Below are 19350 nucleotides of genomic sequence, written 5' to 3'. Positions count from 1 at the left end.
CAAATATATCATAATGTAAATAGTTTTAGTCTTTCCAGAACAGACGCGAAGAAATGGATGGCGCGCGCACAGACAGGTTTCTATATATGAAATATAGAAGAAAGCAGATAAAATTGATGTAATAATAAAATAGAAAGAAAACAATACTAGCGATAATTCTAAAAACTCTTATTCTGAAGTACCGTGTTGCTTTTTCTAGTCTTTTCCGCTTCTCGATTCTACCGCGCTCTTTACACGTACAAATTTTCTAGTTTCTAGTTTTAGGAGCGCGTTGCGTATCTTCATTAGAACAAGCCATCGTAGTTGTTCAATGAGGTTTATATTTACAATTATGTGTACAAGTGTTGATTTAACAGGGTTTAACAATTTAACGTGTTTATTAGTCACTCTTAAAGTAAAGACAATGTTCTTAGGTTCAAACGAATCCACGGTCAACGGGATAACTCTTTGTACAATTGAATATGTTTTGAAACTCAAAGTGACGTTAGCTGTGACGCACAGTATCTTTCAGACTGATTGACCAGACGTTGTGTGTAAACTCTCCAAGGCGATCGTAAGAATAAAAGACTGACATGATCACACTTGTCAATTGCGTATTGATCGGGGTTATCAACAAAATTCCAGGCGCCGTTACTACGCAGACCCGCGTAGAGTCGTCATTGCTCCTGCCCCGGGGCTTGTTTGTTAATACAGCGCGCGCCCCTCAATATTGGTACTTCTACTGTTAAGTAAAACGTTCATCCCGTGACCGTGGCTATGTTCGGTGACCAGTTGTGTTACCTCGACCCCAAGCCCACTGTCACAAAGCTTGGGCAAATATAATCAGATCGTATCACAACAACTACTTCTAAGTTCTACCATTTAAGCACAGCTACAATGAATAGACCAGACCAAAGTATTGGGAATATTTCCAAAATTCCAAAAGAAAGGCCCGATGTCCCTACATCTCGGACATATATATATTCTAGAAATATAGAATTTTAAATAAACGATGGATTTCACAGTGAAAAATCGGTCGGTCGGTGAAGTGGAATAAGGAAGGCTGACAGAATTTGGCATTGATTTTTCTTCTCGCCGAGCAGAAACGTGGGCTAACCGCTGCCCTACTGGAATTGTCCGGTTTGGTAATCAACGTACCAAGAGGGTTTAATCGTAGCTGTGGCGGCTTTATTTTCAGTCCGGGCCGAACTTGAATGCTATCAGATTACTTCATCGTTGCGGAACACATGGCCGCTAGCTTAGCGGTTGCCCTCCGATATCGCGTAACTCTTTGAAGTTGAAATGTCCCTCTTTTCGATATCTGCAGTTGTTCTTGGTTTCGCGTTGATTAGATTTCGAAATGAACTTTGCCAACTCCTTTCGTTCAACGATTGCATCGAATCCTTTGTGATCTCCACGTTTGCCAATGGGAGATCGGTCTATGGCTTTGATTTATGGCGAGCTAGTTTGCTTCTCGTTCCTACTTTACGTAGGATGATTCTAACTCTGATGTAATTCAAGCTCAATGCTTGTAAACTTCCTCTAAATTCATAATCTAACTTGCATCTAACCAGATTGTAGTCTACGCAAATCGTATAGTATGAGTCAAAATGTAGAAAGATCGTGAATTACCATTAAAACCAGCAACGATTAAACTTGTACCGAAGAAATCAAAATGAAAGGTTTACTCCTGTTTTTAATTTGAAACATAAGTTTTGATACGATACTTACTCGAAATGTAATATAATTTAGTTTTCATTGTAATACACGCGATGGATAATTTTGTAATTACATGTATTTACGCCGATCTAACGATAAACGTAGATGTATGGTTCTCGATTTCCATTTGTCGTTGTACTTTTTACATTTTTTCGCTGATCGCAACAACGATTGTCGTTCGTCTGCGGATGACGAGGGTCTTGGTCGATCGAGGCGATCTTGGAAATTCGAGATTTCTTGATAATCCATCAGTTGGCGAAGAAGTCTTAGCTGGCGAGGTCGTCGACTCGAAGACGTGCATGCGAATTTCTCTAGTCGATATGCAAATTTCAGCGCAATTTGGCATCGTCGAGAGTCAGGATCAATGCAAGCTATTACTGGGTAGGATTATTCAGGGAAATTCGCGGAAAGTAATTAATGCTGGGTGAAGGAGAGGGGATTCAATTCGCCCGTATAAATATTGTAATTGTCGGTTAACGAACTTCCTCTGGCGATCGATCAGGTAAAAATCGGTATGTAAACCGCGGCGTGCCGGCTCCCCTGACATTAACAGGTATTTTTAATAGGTTGGGCAAGAAATTTGTTTTTCGGAAATTCGTTCGGCAAGTTCCGTGGAGGAAAGTTGGCGAGTTGGCGGTGAGTTTTCTTTCTCTCGCGAAGAAGTCTGCGGGAAACGGGCCGGCAAACTTTCAGATTTATCGTTCCACGTGATTTCTTATCTTGTTCTTCCTTTTTCACCCCCCTCCCTTTTACCTCGGCTTTTTATTAAAATCTACGAGTGAAGGAGTTCTTTAGAAGAAAACGTAGCTGTGAATGAAGAAGCACATTCCTTTTCTAATAAGTGGTTGTTGCAGGCCAAGAATTTGTGTTCGGATGCTTTCTGCATTCTTGCTTGGCGTTTAAGTTAGCCGTTTTCCCTTTCCTCGCTCTTCTTTCATTAAAATAGGAATATTTAACGAATAGATGGTTACCGAGAGGCCATAATGGATTGCGCTAAAATGCTCGAGATATTCCGCAATAACGGGCCAGGATTTACAAGTATAGGATTCACGGGGATATGAGAAAGTAACGTACATGGATCCTTCAAAAGAGAATCTATGTTGGTTGCGTTAGTAGGAAAGCTTGCGAGTCAAAGGTCGATCGAAATAAAAAGGTTGCCAGAGAAGTTCTCAAGACACTCCTCGATCTCTTCCTTTGCCTTGGTCGGGTTTACGGATACATCAAAGAGTCCCCGTTGCTAACGACACTCTGCTGCAAAAACTTGCCAAGTATTTAACTGAAAATTCATTTGCAACTTGCCCGACGTTCCTTTGACGAGCATTTCCTAACAAAACTTACCAGCAACAACTTGGCCCCGTGAGCTTTTTTGCGAGCCTAGATGTTACTACTTATATAGACTGGCGAGAACTAGTCGAACGGTTGATTTTGTCGAGGAAAGCTGGTTCAGGGACCGAATCCGATAGAATGAAACCGAGAAGTGTAACGTTAATCAATCTTCGCGTCTGTGATAAGATGAATTGTACCAGGGGAGCAGCCTTAGTTCAGGCGATTAATTAGAGAGCCAGCGTAACAGCATCGTTCTCTACACGTGTACGCGTCTTCGTAGATGTCGTATTATCGACAGAGTTATTTGTACGGTTTGTTTCGATGTTTTACACAGTGCAAACGTATTTGATAAGACGTCAACGAAGTAGAAGGGGCTTTTATTTTTATTATCATTTTCCGCCTTCGAATAATCGCTGATTTACGGGAATCCGATTACTAACTGGGATAACTCGATCTCTGCACTAGTCTCCGACCCTTTTGCTTCATAAGAGAAGACGTATGCGTCGCCCTAAAGCTTCCTAACCGAGTTCATCGATGCCGACACCTAACGCCGACTCATCCCGCCTGCTCAACACGATCCAATTTCTTCGTCGTTCGTCACTTCGCCCTTTTCCCTTTGCTTGTCGAGCAACGGAAGCGTGTAACGTGTGTCTATCCATCGGACAAACAAGAAACCCGTGCTCATACACACAATGGAGAACTCCGTAGTTTCGTGGATCGCCCATTTGTCTCGTTATCGTTTATCTCGGACGTTATTCGATGATGGATCATCCGTGCTATATGTCTAGATTGATCGCGGTGGTTGAATCAACAAATTTTATTTATTTTTCGTCTCGGTAAATAAGGGAACAAAGTGGAGAACACTCTCGATCATTAAAATAGCCGAAAGTTTGGGAATGTTGGATCAACTCGTTTGAAACTAGCGATCATGTGGGTTATGCAGGGATTATACAATATATAAAATTACTTATAATCTTGACCTCTTGGAGAGGCTTTATCCTCTTGAGGGAGGCGCTGACTCTAATACCGAAAACGAATATTCAAAAAAATAAATATATCTAAAAAAAAAAATAAAAGACTATGTTACCGGGACCGCTTAAATAATGATCAACGAACAAGAACTCTAATATCGCGTACAAATTTAATTGATAAAATTTTATTACTTTCGCGTATTCGATCGAAATGAATAAAAAATATCGTGATTTTAAAATATTGAAAAGAAATTATTGCGTAGCAAACACTGACTCTACAACCGCATTGCGCGCGGTCACAAATATTCCCCGAAAATGAAGCTGTTTAAGAGCGGGGGTGGGGGAGGGGGGTGGAAAAGAAACGAAACGTCGATTCGACAATTTTCTTCTTTTTCCTATCGAACTTTTATTTAGAAAATACTGCTATTTTTTACGCTTAAAAATTATTATTAAGAAATTGGGACAAGTCTGAAAAATATTATTTAGTTGAAAATTGTGAGATATTTTTCGATAGCGAACAAATGCTTACGAATACCGTGAATGCAATGCAATCGTTTGCAAGAATTATACTGTTCGCAATTGGAATATATACTGTGAATTTTCGTTATTAGATTATGAAATATACATTCCACTAATACACTATAGTCGCGTGTTATAAATATTGGAAAACATTTGCAAGAATTCAAAAGTTCGCCACTTAAATATACTTAAAGAATACTGCACAAACGTGCGCGAAACCTTGTTTCGAAGTATTTGAATCTAACTGTTAATTGTCTAACTCAATTTGAAACAATAAGATAATACGTTAAAAATTCATTTGAAATAAGAGAATAATTTCATACATCGGGATCTTTCAAAAGAATCAATGGACTCACGTGACGCACTCTTGTGCACAAAATAACTGCAAGGTTCAGTGGAAAAGAAGAATAGATTTTTATATCTCGTTCCAAGTCAGATAAGTATCATTGTACAGAATGGGCTCAGAATGGATTCGACATAGTCAAGACATATCCAACGGTGTCCAACGGTGTCCTACGATGTCCAACGATGTCCCATGTTGCAGTCCAGTCTAGATCATCCAAAATTTTTTTGGCGGCTTTTGAAGTTCCAAACTGGACTGGTGCGTAGTTCTTAGCTTGGTATCGTTTTCCAAAGATTAATCAGCTGATTAATTTTTGGAAAACGATGCCAATTACCAGGTCTCACCACGAGGAAGTGACTACGCACGAGACCCGCCCATGAGTTATTCAACATTATGCATCGGTCTCGACATTCAACCTATTGGTAAGAATGTCGAGTTCTGACTCTACATGATCATGGGCCTGCGTAAAGAGATAGTTATTTCGTGTCCTAACCGCGAAACACCTATCTCCTACGCAGCAGTTACACGAATCTTTACAAACGCAAAACAAAGTTTATACAACGCAACATTCATCTCCCATACAACGATTACATCGATCAGCACAAACATCGTACAATAATGCGCAACCCTATCCGCAACATTCCGTATCAAAGACACATTTGTCTAACTTGGAACGAAAGAAACAATATGAGGCTACTACGGAAAAGGAGCCCCAACAATCAGACGATGAAAGAAAAACCGCGGCGCGCTCGGAACGAACGAAATCACGATCTCTCGAAAGAACTAACAAACCTACACAACGTACCCCCGTGTACCAGATAACCCTAAGGTTCAGCGGAAAGCCCAAGCATTGACCTTCGCCCGATTCCTGTCACGTCGTCTGGATCTCATCACGGTCGATGGCACCTACCGATGATACTAGCGATCTAGCAAATAGGCCTGCAATTTAACACACTCCAAATGAAGGCCCGGGGAGGGACCGCTGAACAGGATTACAAAGGCAAGGCCCCAACTGAACAGTGGGGTCCACCCCCGCGGGTTCGTCACTTGAACAGGATTACGGAGGACGTAAAATGCAGGTCTCTGCCCGAGTACCGAAGTACCAATCGGGCAGTATTGCGGATCGCAGGCATCACCAGTGCGATGACAACTCCCGTGATTCGAGGCAAACGACGAGCAGTCGTCGAGTAGTCCTCAAGACAGAGGTGTGCTTGGGGCGACTTACGAATCCAAAGAGTTGTCCAGTGCACGTTGACCCGCACGTACCCGGAATACGCGCGAGCGAGTACGTCACGCTACGGTTTGAAAGAACTGAGCGACCGTAAACCGATAAATCGTGGGAACAATTTTTCCAGTGTGGTAAGCGAGGGGATCACGAGAGACGAGATTTTTATTTTTCGTTCCAAGATAGATAAGTATCTTTGTACAGAATGAGCTTACAATGCACATAACATAGGCATCTATCTTATGATTAATTAAGGCTAAATCGCTCGCATCCCACGGTGTCCCGCGATGTCCCACGATGTCCCACGATGTCCCACGATGTCCCACGGCGCCCCCGCGGGGGGTTATTAGTCCAGTCTATATCACCAAAACTATTTTGGATGATCAAGACCAGACTATATTCAAGTAGTTTTTAGCTTGATATCGTTTCTCAAATAATAATACTAATATTCAAAATAGTACTTGGTGTATTATTATTTGGAAAACGGTACCAATTACCGGGACCCACCACGAGGAGGTAACTACGCTCGGGTCCCATTTACATAAAGAGTTTTTAAGCATTGGAAGCAGAGATGTAAAATTATTTTATAATAAAGAAATGGCGTGTATTGAAATTTATTAATTAGAATAGCTGTAGTACGTGGATCCGCATAATCATACTTGAATATTGAACTTATCATCGTTTAAATGTTAGAAATTAATGGCTTAGATGTTGTAAATTAAGAGCTTAAATGTTATAAATTAATGACTTAAATGTTATAAATTAATAGCCTAAATGTTATAAATTAATAGCTTAAATGTTATAAATTAATGGCCTAATTGTTATAAATTAATAGTTTAAATGTTAGAAATTAATGGCGTAATTGTATAAAATAACAGTTCGAATATTGTAAATTAGTGGCTTAGATGTTGTAAATTAATAGGTTAAATGTTATAAATTAATAGCTTAAATGTTATAAATTAATGGCTTAAATATTATAAATTAATAGCTTAAATATTATAAATTAATAGCTTAAATATTATAAATTAATTACTCGAGTGTTGTAAATTAATGGTTTAGACGTTATAAATTGCTACTTGCAATGTTGTTATTTGATATTTTTTTTCTTATTTACCTTATATTTAAATTCTTCTTCGATGTTCACTCTCCGGAATTTCAGGCACAAAAGAGTTCGCGCGCGACTTCCGTGTTCCTTATATACCTTGACAAGTTGTCGAGATGTCAATCAAACGGTAACGATCTTTTGACATAGCAAAGGACGGTTTTTCCGTTATAACAAAATCAAATTGAACAATTTCTTAATTTTTATCGTAAATTGGCGTTTTTAACGATTTAATACTATATCTGTTTTTGTCTTTTTAATCGTTTCTACAAACTAAGACTAAATTCATACTTGGTACTTTGGTACTAATTTTCGACTATCAATTAGTTTGAACAAAAAGGAAAAAAAAGTCTAACGGCATTCGATGACGTTACTGTGAAATAAGTTAAGGTATTAAATAATCAGACAGATAAAATTCATATTAAGCGTTATATTATATTATCGATATTCGTTCATTTACTCGTGCTAATTAAAAAATAAAATGTTTTTTTCTTGAATAACACCTACATCTCTGTTTGAAATATTTAAAATTCTTACTTAATACTTACTTAAAAGCCAGGTTCTTTTTTAATTCCTCTCAAGTTAAACGAGTAAATTTACTCGTTATAGCTGTAACATAAAATGGCTCTTTTTTCTTCAATAGCGCTTGCATCGATGTACGTGATACAGATATTAATTATGTAGCGAATAATATTCTTCGTTAGATCTATCAAAGGATTTATTAGGCTTGAAGAAGTATCAAATTCTATGAAAATCAACTAAATGATTTTATTCGATTAATATTCGACAATGTCTATCATATTTAGCAACCTTTTTCATAATAAATTTTGCTCGGATCAATTATTTTATAATAAATTGCAGATTATGCCACTGTATATTATAAGATATTTGCCTATAGTTCTTTTATTTTTCTAATTCATTGATTTCATTATTAGTCCCGTTGATTTTTCCCGTGAGTATTTGTTGTACGTACATCTCCATTATGCTCAGATTTTTAACATCGTCGGATAAATATCTTTTTCCTAAAATAGTTCGTACAACCGTAAACTCGTACTGTTTTAAAAATCTTTAGGTAATTAATCCTTACAGGAGTGAACTTGTCGGGAATTTCGTGGGTGTGAATTTTCGTAGAAAGGTATAAAATGATTCGATCTATTGTAGCTTGTCTTTTTTTAATAAAAATTTATTTCATGTTATTCCTGACAAATCACATGGCACGATTAATAACTACGATACACGTTCAGTATGGACTCCAGCTTGCTGCGATTAGGCCATTGAGAAATTAAACGAAAGACGGAGAAAGAGTAACGATCATTCTCGAATCTGGCGAAAGTCTGACGCATCTATATCTTCATCTCAAATTGACTAATTTCCATTCTCATTCTAGGACGAGTATCGCAGAGAGGTTCGAAAAATGATTTTTCGTTGGAAAGTCAGATTTTATTCAATTTTCATTTCTCAAATCTCTAACGGAAACCTTCGTTCTTTCAGAATTTTCTTCTTATTTTAACAGTACCAGCCATAATAGCGAGAACTCGTTTGAAACAGTTTATCGCTAGAAAGCAAACACATCGTTGAGCTTTCGCACGCTTAGACTTGATATGACAGATTCTAGCTTATTTTTTTGTAATAATAAGTTACAGGTGCTTAGATACATCTCTTTCTCAATCAAAGACATTTTAACAAAAAAACGATAACAGTTTGTACTTTAATGTCTCGATGGAAGAAATTTTATATTTTAACGTTTCAATATTTTAATGATGTTTGGTGGAAATGTGGTTGCTGCCAGGTGAAAAGAGAATTCGCGTTTCGCCTCGGGACTACTGGTGGACTCGTCAGTAAGGCTATGCACGGTAGTCCCTGCCTTAGACGTCGAGGAGTCTCGCTAGGTGCGGTATTTGTATCGTGACACCGTATATTCGACCGCTAGCCAGACAGGCAGACTCGTTGTCGTTGTAGTAGCCCTCTGGTGTTGACGGTTGGTACCCGCGGATCGCGCGGGAGGTATTACAACCGCGTTGATGCCTCGGCCTGTCGGCGTCCTATTGGTACCGATTCGCCACAGAAATATAAATTTTATAACCCTGTTGATCGCAGCATTATATCACCTCAACCACCCCCATTATCTCAACGGAAATCAGGGGATCGATTTATTCGCGGCGTCGATTATTATAATCGTAACGGGAATTTACGACTCCCGTTGACGTGTTTCCTCGCGATTGGTCGAAAATAAAAATTTTTAAATGTGAGATATCATTATCGTAATGGTTTCGCAAATAGGGCAAATAGTTCTATACAACATTATTTTTGTTTATATAGAAAATATTCAAAATTGTCGATTAGTGTTGCAAAATTAGGAAATTAGATCGCGTAGGAGTATCATAGAAAACATTGTGTGAGATTATAAAGCGAAAAATAAGCGGCCCATAATCAGAACCGTCGAAAATTCAAACTGTCGCTTCTTGAATTGTCTTTTAGTTAGAAATTGGTCTTGAGTGGATTAAGAAAGCTCCCAGTTCTATTTGTCTCATATTACATCGCGAAATGAAATATATTAGGTTGTCCGAAAAGTGTCTTTCTTTTACAGACACGTCTTTTACAACGACGCATCTTTACACAAACATGAAACCTAATCTGTCGAATGTTGTAATCTTTATCTTGATAGAACGTAAGAACGTAAGAACGATAGAACGTAAGAACGTTTTGATAGAACAAAATAACGTAAAACGAAAAATGTTGTGCATCCATTATTTCCTTATAGAACGAAAGAAACTTTTCGGACGACCTAATATATATTATTTTTATTTATATTATAGTACATATATATACATTAATGTTTGAAAGGAACACGAAAACCCTGTGTAAATTCGGTTTGGCGAGCTTTAATCGAGTCGTTGCCGAAGGAAGAAAGTTGGAAGCGTGTGACGCTGGTCGAAAAGCTCGAAAGTTAGCCGGAGTCTTAACAGTTCTTCCGCAGTTAGTTGTAAACGTTTGAATTTCCTAAGACCAGTCGGAAACTGTGTGGCTCTTTCGAGACCCGTTTCAAGATCTTCGATAGACTGTGGAACGATTTCGCGACAGTTCTCGCCAAGGAAACAGGGGTCGAGGTGAAAGTTTTGCTGGCTCGTAAATTCTACCGACGTCATGGAATCTTGCTCAGTGTCTGATCGCTATGTATAATGTACACCATAGGACAGTGGCGTGTAAAGGAAATCAATCGATTAACAGACCAATTTCGAAATTCATTAGCTGATCTAGCTCTTGAGCCGCTGTGAAGTTGTTGCATGCCAAACGAGCTGATTAATCGGCACCCAACTCGTGTACTTCGCACGCGTCGCGTTGACAACACCTCTAATAAATCTCCCTTAAAGAACACGGTATTATTCCAAATTTTTATTGAAAACGTGCGCGGCATAATGCTATTCCCTCGTCCTTGAACGAGCTTTCAATCCTTTTGTCTCCCCTGCTGTCTTTTTGTAATCAATTTTTCGATTGCCCAAACAGATGGATTGGTCCAAGTCGGTGTCACGTAGGAGACACAAGAAATCACGAAATTGACAGATCACCGGTGATCTCCTCGCGTCGCAGTTCGAACGTTTCACAAATGAGGTAAAGAGTTGAACTTTAGATATATTTAGTAGTAAAATTTATTGTACGAATCCAACAGAGTGACGGTTCAGAGTGTTAGAACAAAGAATGTCGAGAGCTGATTTTAGGAGGGTTCATATATTAGGTTGTCCGAAAAGTTTCTTTCGTTTTATAAGATGATAATAAATGGACAACAATTTCTGTTTTATATTACTTTATTGAATTAGGTACGATTCATTTCGTTATATTTCTATTATTATATTCCTGCATAATTCAATAAACTAATATAAAACAAAAAAACATTGTGCGTCTATTATTCTCTTATAAAATCTCTACGTTGTTGTTTCGATGACCTGCTGGATGTTAGTTAGACCCTCTTGGTTTTTCTATCGCTAATTTATGGCTCTGTGACATCAGCGACGTATTTAACGCGACGCGTTCTGAGAATGGCTCATGGGCAAAATCTTGCGACAGAGATCGAGTCCATCCGTGTTAAGTTTCTAATCGAGCTACAAACACGCGTGGAAGCTTCGATAGCGTAATAACTAACAATAAGCCCGGAGAGGGAAACTCATTGACGCGATCAATGTCCCAGTTGGCTAGCATGGAATTCTCGGCGAATGGAAATTCCGATTTGCCAGATTACGAGACCTCTGATCCTGATTTTACCGGATGAAGTTACATCTATAGACTGTGAGTTCAACTGCTCTGGAACGTCGTTCTAATCCATACGCGATAAACAGAAGCAAATAAATCATTCGCCATGGTGCACTGATTAAACGTATCGACGATCGGCGTAATTTTACCCTTTCGAAATGAATTTGCAGTGATTTACGCGCGAGTATTGTTCAGACGATAAGAAATTAGGGAAATTAGCAACTAGTATGCGCGCGGTAAGATCGAAGCCGAGCGTTGGAACTCGTGTGCATGTATGCTTAAGCACTCTAGCCCTTAAATTCCTAATGAAACTTGGCGAAAGTTCTGTGGAAGTTGCCGTTGTAAAATATCCGGCTTTACTTCCGCCTGTGTCGAAATTCTCGTGGACTTCACACCCATAGCAGCTATAAAATTCAGCTGGTTTTACCAACTTCCGGCATAAAGCCTGTTGGCCTACGTATTGGGACTCCAACTTTTTTTCCTATGCTCCTTCATAAACTTTGCTCGATATTAGCTATAAGGATTTGCCCTCTACGTCTGCATAAAACTTGCAAATGCGGTTTAATTCGATGGAAAACCTTAGCAAATAATTCTCGACCACGTTATGGGAACAATGATGGTCGGTTTCCAAGCACGCCTCAGGCTTACGATCGTTGGGTAATTACGCGCACATGTATAAGTAGATTTTTCACCGAAGATAATTCGATGACACCGCGTCCTGTCTGTTTCATTCTCGCACCTTAGTCGGAGATGATAAATTGCCGCCATATATCCGCGATAGTGTTACCTGAGATACTTTTAGGGCTTCGTATTGTCACGACAATAACAGCGGCGTCCCTACGATAGTCATTTCTTTCGTCCGTTGTTTTTGGTTCTGCAGTTAAACGATCCTTTACATAGACAGACGAATTTCAGACGAAATCTCAGAAATGTACAATGCCGCGAATCGTTAAGAATCTGTTTGACAGTCGTAGACGATTTCCGAGATTTACTTCTTCAATGCAAGTGTTCAAGAGTTTAGGATCGCTAATAACTTCGTCTGTTCGAACTGCATTTGTCGAAACGAAATCGTAGACAGAGTTCGATTAACCAATTGAATTTGCCTATCTGAACAGAAACGAAAAATAATTAGCGGGGAAACGGAAGAATTTGTATTTACTCGTATTTACCAATTACAGAAACTATTATATTTGTCCAAGTTCAGATAAATGCGGTTCTACTGTATCGAGTATCATCATGATTTACACTAAATCATCGGAGGCTGTAATGTTTATTAACGGGAGTATATGCGCATAGGATTACATTTATAAGAATATTCATTCTTACAGTATTCTCGCGAGCTTAAAATAAATTCTTTGTTGGAGGAAAGTAGCACGTAAAACGATCAATCCGTTAAATTGTATGATATTCATAGTAATCGAAGCGCTGGAACGACACCGAGTACGAGCATAAAATCGAACTGTTTATCCGATCGAAGTGCAAGCGGCGTTGCATCGCAGTGGTTTTTCAGAGTTCAAACGAGGACTCCAATCAAGTCGAAGAGTCCCACGGGGCATTGCGGTCGGTACTTAGAGCAGCTTCCATTACGTCCAACCACTTCGGCTTGAAGAATATCCCGCGGTAGTGGCTCGTGTCGCGAGCTTGTTGGTCTGAAAAAACATCGACTGGTACATACATCTGCACGATAATAAGAAGCTTTTCCTTTTTTCTCTATGCCATGATACCTCGGCGCGATAACAAGGTCTAGCGTACCGTTGGTCGACTCGTTAACAGACGGCCATTAAATTGTTCAGGTATCATACGATTCTTTGCACGAGCCAATTTAAAGAGCCGGCCAACGACTGTTACCCGCGTTATCTCATGAAACTTTTCTCGGTCGTTCGAAACGAGGATTGCAGAATAGAAAGAAAAAAAAAGAAAAGAATTCAAATATTATGGTTTTGTTAGGACAGGTGATAGACGCGTTGTAAACTGAATTCGGTAACCAGGTCGACTAGAAACGTCTGAATCTACTTCCGATCTTATACCTTCAAATTATTCTTTTTTATTCTTTTGTATACCTTAAATTTATTCTTATATTAGGTCGTCCGAAAAGTTTCTTTCGTTCTATAAGGAAAGATTAGGTTTCATGTCTGTATAAAGATGCGTCGTTGTAAAAGACGTGTCTGTAGACGAAAGACACTTTTCTGGCAACCTAATATCTTAAAATATTTTCCGAGATTTTCGAAAATCGAAATTACAAATCTCTGAGTCAGTCGATGAGTTGCGAGTCTTCTCAGAGTCGATAGTTTTTCTTAAAACGAGGATGACAAGACTGACAAGATGGTGAAAAAATTGGACAGGACTAACCGGAATTTCCAAGAATCCCTCCCTTTTTCTTACTACCTGACCGTTTTCTCCTGCCAGCTAGAAGATGATTCCGCGAGCCGAGCAAACGAACACGACAATATGTCGTGCATATCTCGCGTGCTCGTAAAAAGTCACGAACGTTCGGGCCGTTTTCATTGCGCTTTTATTTCGGCTGCTGTCCCCTCTTATTTCGAATCGGGATGACTGGAGGAAGAGGGAAAGCACGCGTTTAGCTGGCCTCGCTCTTCTTCCGTTTTATTGCTCTGTCCTGCCGGAGATACGAGGTGAAAAACAATATAATTTCGTTATCAGAGCGAGGAGAGTCGAAACGACCCGTTCGTGGTTCCTTCCAAGCGAACTCTTTTCTTTTCTCGAATTTATTGTAAAATACGCGCAATTCTTTCTTCCTTGATTTGTAAAGACAATAAATTGTAGTCGCTGTTTGAACGTTCCATGCAATCTGGGAGCATCGTCTCTTCTTTTGAATAGAAAGGAATATAGAAAATTGAAGTAACTGTTGTTCTTGATCCTACGAATCTTGAATCTGGAAAGTCCTTGTTTCGAAGAAATCGATACGTTTCTTGCAATTTCCTTTGCTTATTTTTCGAACGTCGATCAGTATCACTGATCGGAGCAATTTGTATACGCGCAGTTGTGTTTTTATTTGAAAGTGACGAGAACCGGGGCGAGTTTAATAACACCTCGTTCGCAGCTGGAAGGCAAACAAGCTGTCCCTATGATTCTTTCATGTCGCCTTAGCCAGTTCCATTTTCTCAAATTACCCGTGAGACCGTGTGAAAGGACTCTCAAGGAGGACAACGCTTCCACTAACGCGATAACAACTTCAACGGAAAAACGTAGTTCATTTGCAATTTTTATTCACCCCTGTGAACATCCTTCGCGGACTTTTCCATTCGCTGTTTGCGTTTTGCCTGGCAAACACTATCACCATATACATTTCGGTCCCTTGTTTAGCATTAAAACTACCGGCGACTAAAATATAAAAGAAATCGACCGAACGACAAAAAGTTAGAATGGAAACATCTATGAAGAAACATAACGTAAACTTGACGTAAAGAACAAATAGAAAATTGCTAAGCCGAACTAGACTCAGACCGAAGTAAACAAAAACATTGATCGAATCAAACGAAGAGCAAATCGAAGAAATTGAAGCAAAGGAATGGAAAGGAAAGTTATGAAAAATTATAACGCGAAGGAACAAGCAAAGGTTGAAGGGAAATTATCCAAAATATATCTTCGTACCACGAAAAACGACAAATTTATCATTTAGATCCCTCTGGTAGTAGCATTAATCGTCGCTGCGTCCTTTCGCTGAAGAAAAATCCAAAGACGTCAGAGTGGAATTGGAAACTCAGAAACGTTCTACGTTTCAGACGAGTTTCTCAAGTTCCTCACGTAGAGCTCGAGAAACGCGCAAAATGGAATACATCGCCGACAATGTCGGGGACATTTTTCTGGAAGAAAGACGAGCATACAGAAACTCAAAAGCTTGTTGAATATGGTGCAGCTAATTCGAAAGCTTCAATACCCGTGTCAATATTGACCCAGATTTCACGAAATCTGTCCGAAACAGCTGTTCTCTCTTTTTTAACTAACCGCATAGCGATTCGATTTTGTTTGAAGAACGAATCACGTATCGATTATAATCTTGAAAATTGAACGAGGCGAAATCGTCGGAGATGAAATAACGACGAGGACGAGGCATACATTTGGTACAGCGTTTTCCTGGTTCCGAGCCAGTCCATTTTCTCGACTCGGTGGGTAGAGGTAAACCGCGTAGAATTTTCACGACGGCGAGGATATCGTCGGCGGCCGAGGACGACGACAATGCGGCGTCACGGCCGCCTGCGGGCCGTCTTTTTTATTCATACGTCCCTGGCTCGACAGTTTATCCGCCCACGAGCCGACATGCATCAGCCACGTAACACACACGGGAAAATGCATGGGTAGCCAGCGTGTGCGACGTGCACGCGTACAGAAAAAGAAGCTGGCATGCCGTCGAGAAGCGAGAAAGCTAAACCAAATTTGCTTTCCTACACGGTTTGTGTATCTACTCCAATTTGCGCCGCCTTGGACTGGCCGAAAAAAGGCCTGGCTCTTTTTTTCGCAGCGCGAAACGAGGTCGCGCCGACGAAATTTCCAGCTGGATCCTTTAGCGCATTATACTCTGCGCGAACAATGGCCCCTGCCAGTACCAAGTTCCATCTTTTCTCTGGAAACGTGGATGGCGATCTTTTCGATCTCTGGCGGTCGGATTCGCAGCTTGAAAATGATGTACGCGCCGTTTTTTGAGAGCTGGAATTTTCCGTAATTTCGAACGTCGGGTTAATTGAACTTTGCAAAGCGGCACAAGGTTCTCTTGCTAATTCCGTTCCGTTTCGACTTTGAAGGGGTTGTCTCTCGTGAAAATTGCTAATGTCTATCTACTTATTAAGTTAATTGTTCACCTGCGTTAAACTTTGTCATCGAGGCAGAATGGAATTAGAAAGAGACGACGAAGATGAAATTTGCAAGTAGGAAAATTGCCTTAACCGAATTAACGGCGAGCTTAAAGGAATCTACAGGCAGGTTGAAGGACAAATTAGGAAGGACGAATGGAAGCAATTCGACTGGATGATTATGAGAGACGAGGGCTGCTGTGTGACGTAAAAGCTAACGGAGGAACTTACGTGAAGATCACGTGCAGAATGTCACCAATGAGTCCGTTATGTCTCAGGTAGTGCTCCGAAGTTTCGCAAATGGCCCTCAGCAGGCATTCGTGACCCTGATATCCGTAGCTGTGCAGAAAGTCAGCAGAGCAAAGTGAAAAATAAAATAAGACCGTCCGTGGCTGACCTACTACGACTTCTGGGTCAGCATCCGCGTGCACCTATATTTTTCTCTACTCTGCTCTACATTTTTATCTTTTACTTTCCGAACTACGAAAAACTCTACAGCACAGTCTGTAGACGAATACAATAACCTCTCAGTGTAATTAATTTCGAACTCACTTGACGAACTTATTCTTTACAGCTTGATAAAGCGTAGCTCTGTCCAAGCTTCTCTTCCTTCTTCGTTCGTCGGTATACAGCCAGAGTTTCTCATCGCTGGCGTTCGTTGGCAGGCTGTAAGTCGCCTCGAAGAAATCGGCTATGGAAATCGATTTGTATGGCTCCTCCAGCGGTATCGCTAGCGCGACGAACAGCTTCAAGAAGAACACGTTTATCACTTTTAACTCGATTCTTCCTTCGCGCGAATCGATAATTTCTTATTGTCCACTGCTACTCTGACACTCACACCTGCGGTACTTTCTTCCGGGAACGTGAAGGACCGGATGGGTCGATGAAGTATCTCCGCCAACTCCGAATTTTGGAGTCTCGAACCAGTCGGATGGAATATCACCAGCAGATTGAGCATCAAGGGGCTGTAAAAGAAGACTTTGCTTCAGACTGGTAAACCGTGCACGTTGCTCGTAAAACAATTTTCACGATATATCAAAGTGGCTGCGGGATACGACAGATAGAGATCGAAAGAAGTACGGAAAACTTTCTCGACCGATTTCTAACGTCCCTACGTTGTACCGCGGCTATCGCGAATCGCACGAGACCTGATTAACATTACAAATGAACAGGCGCTGAACGAAATTGAAGCTCCTTTCGTCGGCCGGATGAAAATTCAACGGGCGAAGTCGGAAGACGGTGAAGATCGTTTAATTCTCTTTAAGAAGTTCTAATGCGCGAACTCGCTTGGATGGATCCGTTAACGAACGATAATCGGTTTAATTATTGAACGTACAGAAGTTCTTGCCGATGGGTCGACATTTCCGAGGACACTTAACCGTAGGCTCGCAGAGAAGACGCAAGTCTGACGTTCTGCAACTTCCTCTCGGTTCATTTTCTCCGCACAAACCGGTTCCTTCGTTAACGATATTCGTGATTATTAACGATAATTACATGCGAACTCACGAAGATGGAACTGCTGGACGAATGTAGAAGGAGAAACAGAAGTTTGATCTGTAATAGTCGATATTTCGAATAAACTGTCATTGAATCGTATAGACTCAAGAACGTCGTTGTGCTTAAAGCTTCATTAGCATCAGTTTCCACTAAATTTTACGATGGAATTTCGTTCTTGTCGACTCACCGCCAGCGATATTTTCCACTGTTGTTCCGGTGTCAAGCTTTCCAAAGTTAGCCAAAAGTTTTTACGCGTTGCCGGCCACATTAGCGGACGGTGGCACGGTTTTCAAATGCGATTACAATTCTCCACCTCAGATATCGTGGCGGCCTGGGGTGGCGGTGATTAAAAAACTTCACCGATTTTAGCGTTGGCGTGGCTGGTGAAAAAAAGCAAGAGACGAGAGGGTTACGCCGGCTGGAAATGCTGCTGTGCTTTAACCATGCATACGTAAATGAGCCCACTTTACTGGGACTATTTCCTGTTTTTAATTCTTCTGCTCGTTTACATCAATACACACGCATCACACCGGCAACGAGCCGTTCTCCACCTAAGTCCGTTTAACCGTCAGGATGCGATAATAAATACGCGACAAATGTTTTTTTTTTATTATTTATATTGAGATATGTATAATTTTCTGTGCTAGACTAGATTAGCCGCGTGGTAGTGACACACGTATGTGAATATGAGTACATGGAAGTATGTGTGTGCACAGCGTCTCGAAAAACAGATGAATGTAACTGTTCCGTTGGTAATGTGGTATAGAAGATGGTGAGACAAAGAGAGTGTTGAGACGCGTGCAAATGTATATCGATGAAGATCCTGCAAATCGTTTATTAAATAAATCGAAAACTATTTTAATCTAAATTCTAAGTGTAATCTTAGTGTTCCTTTACTTTTATTTCGGCGATTAAGATCCACAATTTTCAACAATTTAATTTGTACTTTACAATTTGTCCAGCTGGACATTTGGTAAATTTTTCTAACTTAATTGCTAAATAACATGTGGATAGCTACCCCCCACGGGATACCATCTTCGAGTTTGACTATTTTATTTCTTTAGCGAGGTCAGTGGGGTGTTTTCTTTTTAATCTTCTTTCTATGAGAGTTTTGCTCGATTCAGCAGCCAGCTGGTTTGGATGTGTTGCCGATTTCTTCTTTGACCGTTGGTATTTTTAAGTCTTTGCGTATATCCTCGTTTCTGACATACCGTGGGGCGTTTACTATTGTTCTCAGTATCTTCGATTGTAGCGACTCTAGTTTATTTATGTGGTTCATTGATGCTGTCCCCCATAATGGTATTCCGTACGCCCAGATTGGTTTTATTATCGTTTTGCAGATTTTTAGTTTATTTTCTATACTGAGTTTAGAGTTTCGACTAGTTAGCCAGTACATCTGTCTTCTTTTTATCCGTATTTCGTCTACAATTGATTTAGTATGTTGTTTCCATGTAAGTTGTGTGTCAAAGTGGGTGACAAACGCGAATGCGTCTCAAAGGAAAGGCACTGGCGAGTTTAATCACAAACGAGGACGTCGAACGAAAGAGGGTGAAAAATACGTTCGATGCAGCGTTTGTGTGTGACCGATGAAAAAAGTCAAATAACTCCCGACTTGA

The 19350-nt window shown here is 40.2% G+C and overlaps 1 protein-coding gene across 1 annotated transcript; it reads right to left on the bottom strand.

Moving 5' to 3' along the window:
* Positions 1-12645: 12645 nt before the first annotated feature.
* LOC117212077 lies at positions 12646-17473 on the bottom strand. Its single transcript, XM_033456557.1, has 4 exons — positions 17076-17473; positions 16790-16983; positions 16469-16576; positions 12646-13078 (listed from the first exon to the last, which is right to left on the bottom strand). The coding sequence occupies exons 1-4, from the start codon at positions 17193-17195 to the stop codon at positions 12943-12945; spliced, it is 558 nt and encodes a 185-aa protein (XP_033312448.1). The 5' UTR covers positions 17196-17473; the 3' UTR covers positions 12646-12942.
* Positions 17474-19350: the final 1877 nt, after the last annotated feature.

Source organism: Bombus bifarius, unplaced genomic scaffold (assembly GCF_011952205.1).
Source record: "Bombus bifarius isolate JDL3187 unplaced genomic scaffold, Bbif_JDL3187 scf7180000008274, whole genome shotgun sequence".
NCBI lineage: Eukaryota > Metazoa > Arthropoda > Insecta > Hymenoptera > Apidae > Bombus > Bombus bifarius.
This window is presented reverse-complemented; position numbering and strand designations above follow the sequence as displayed.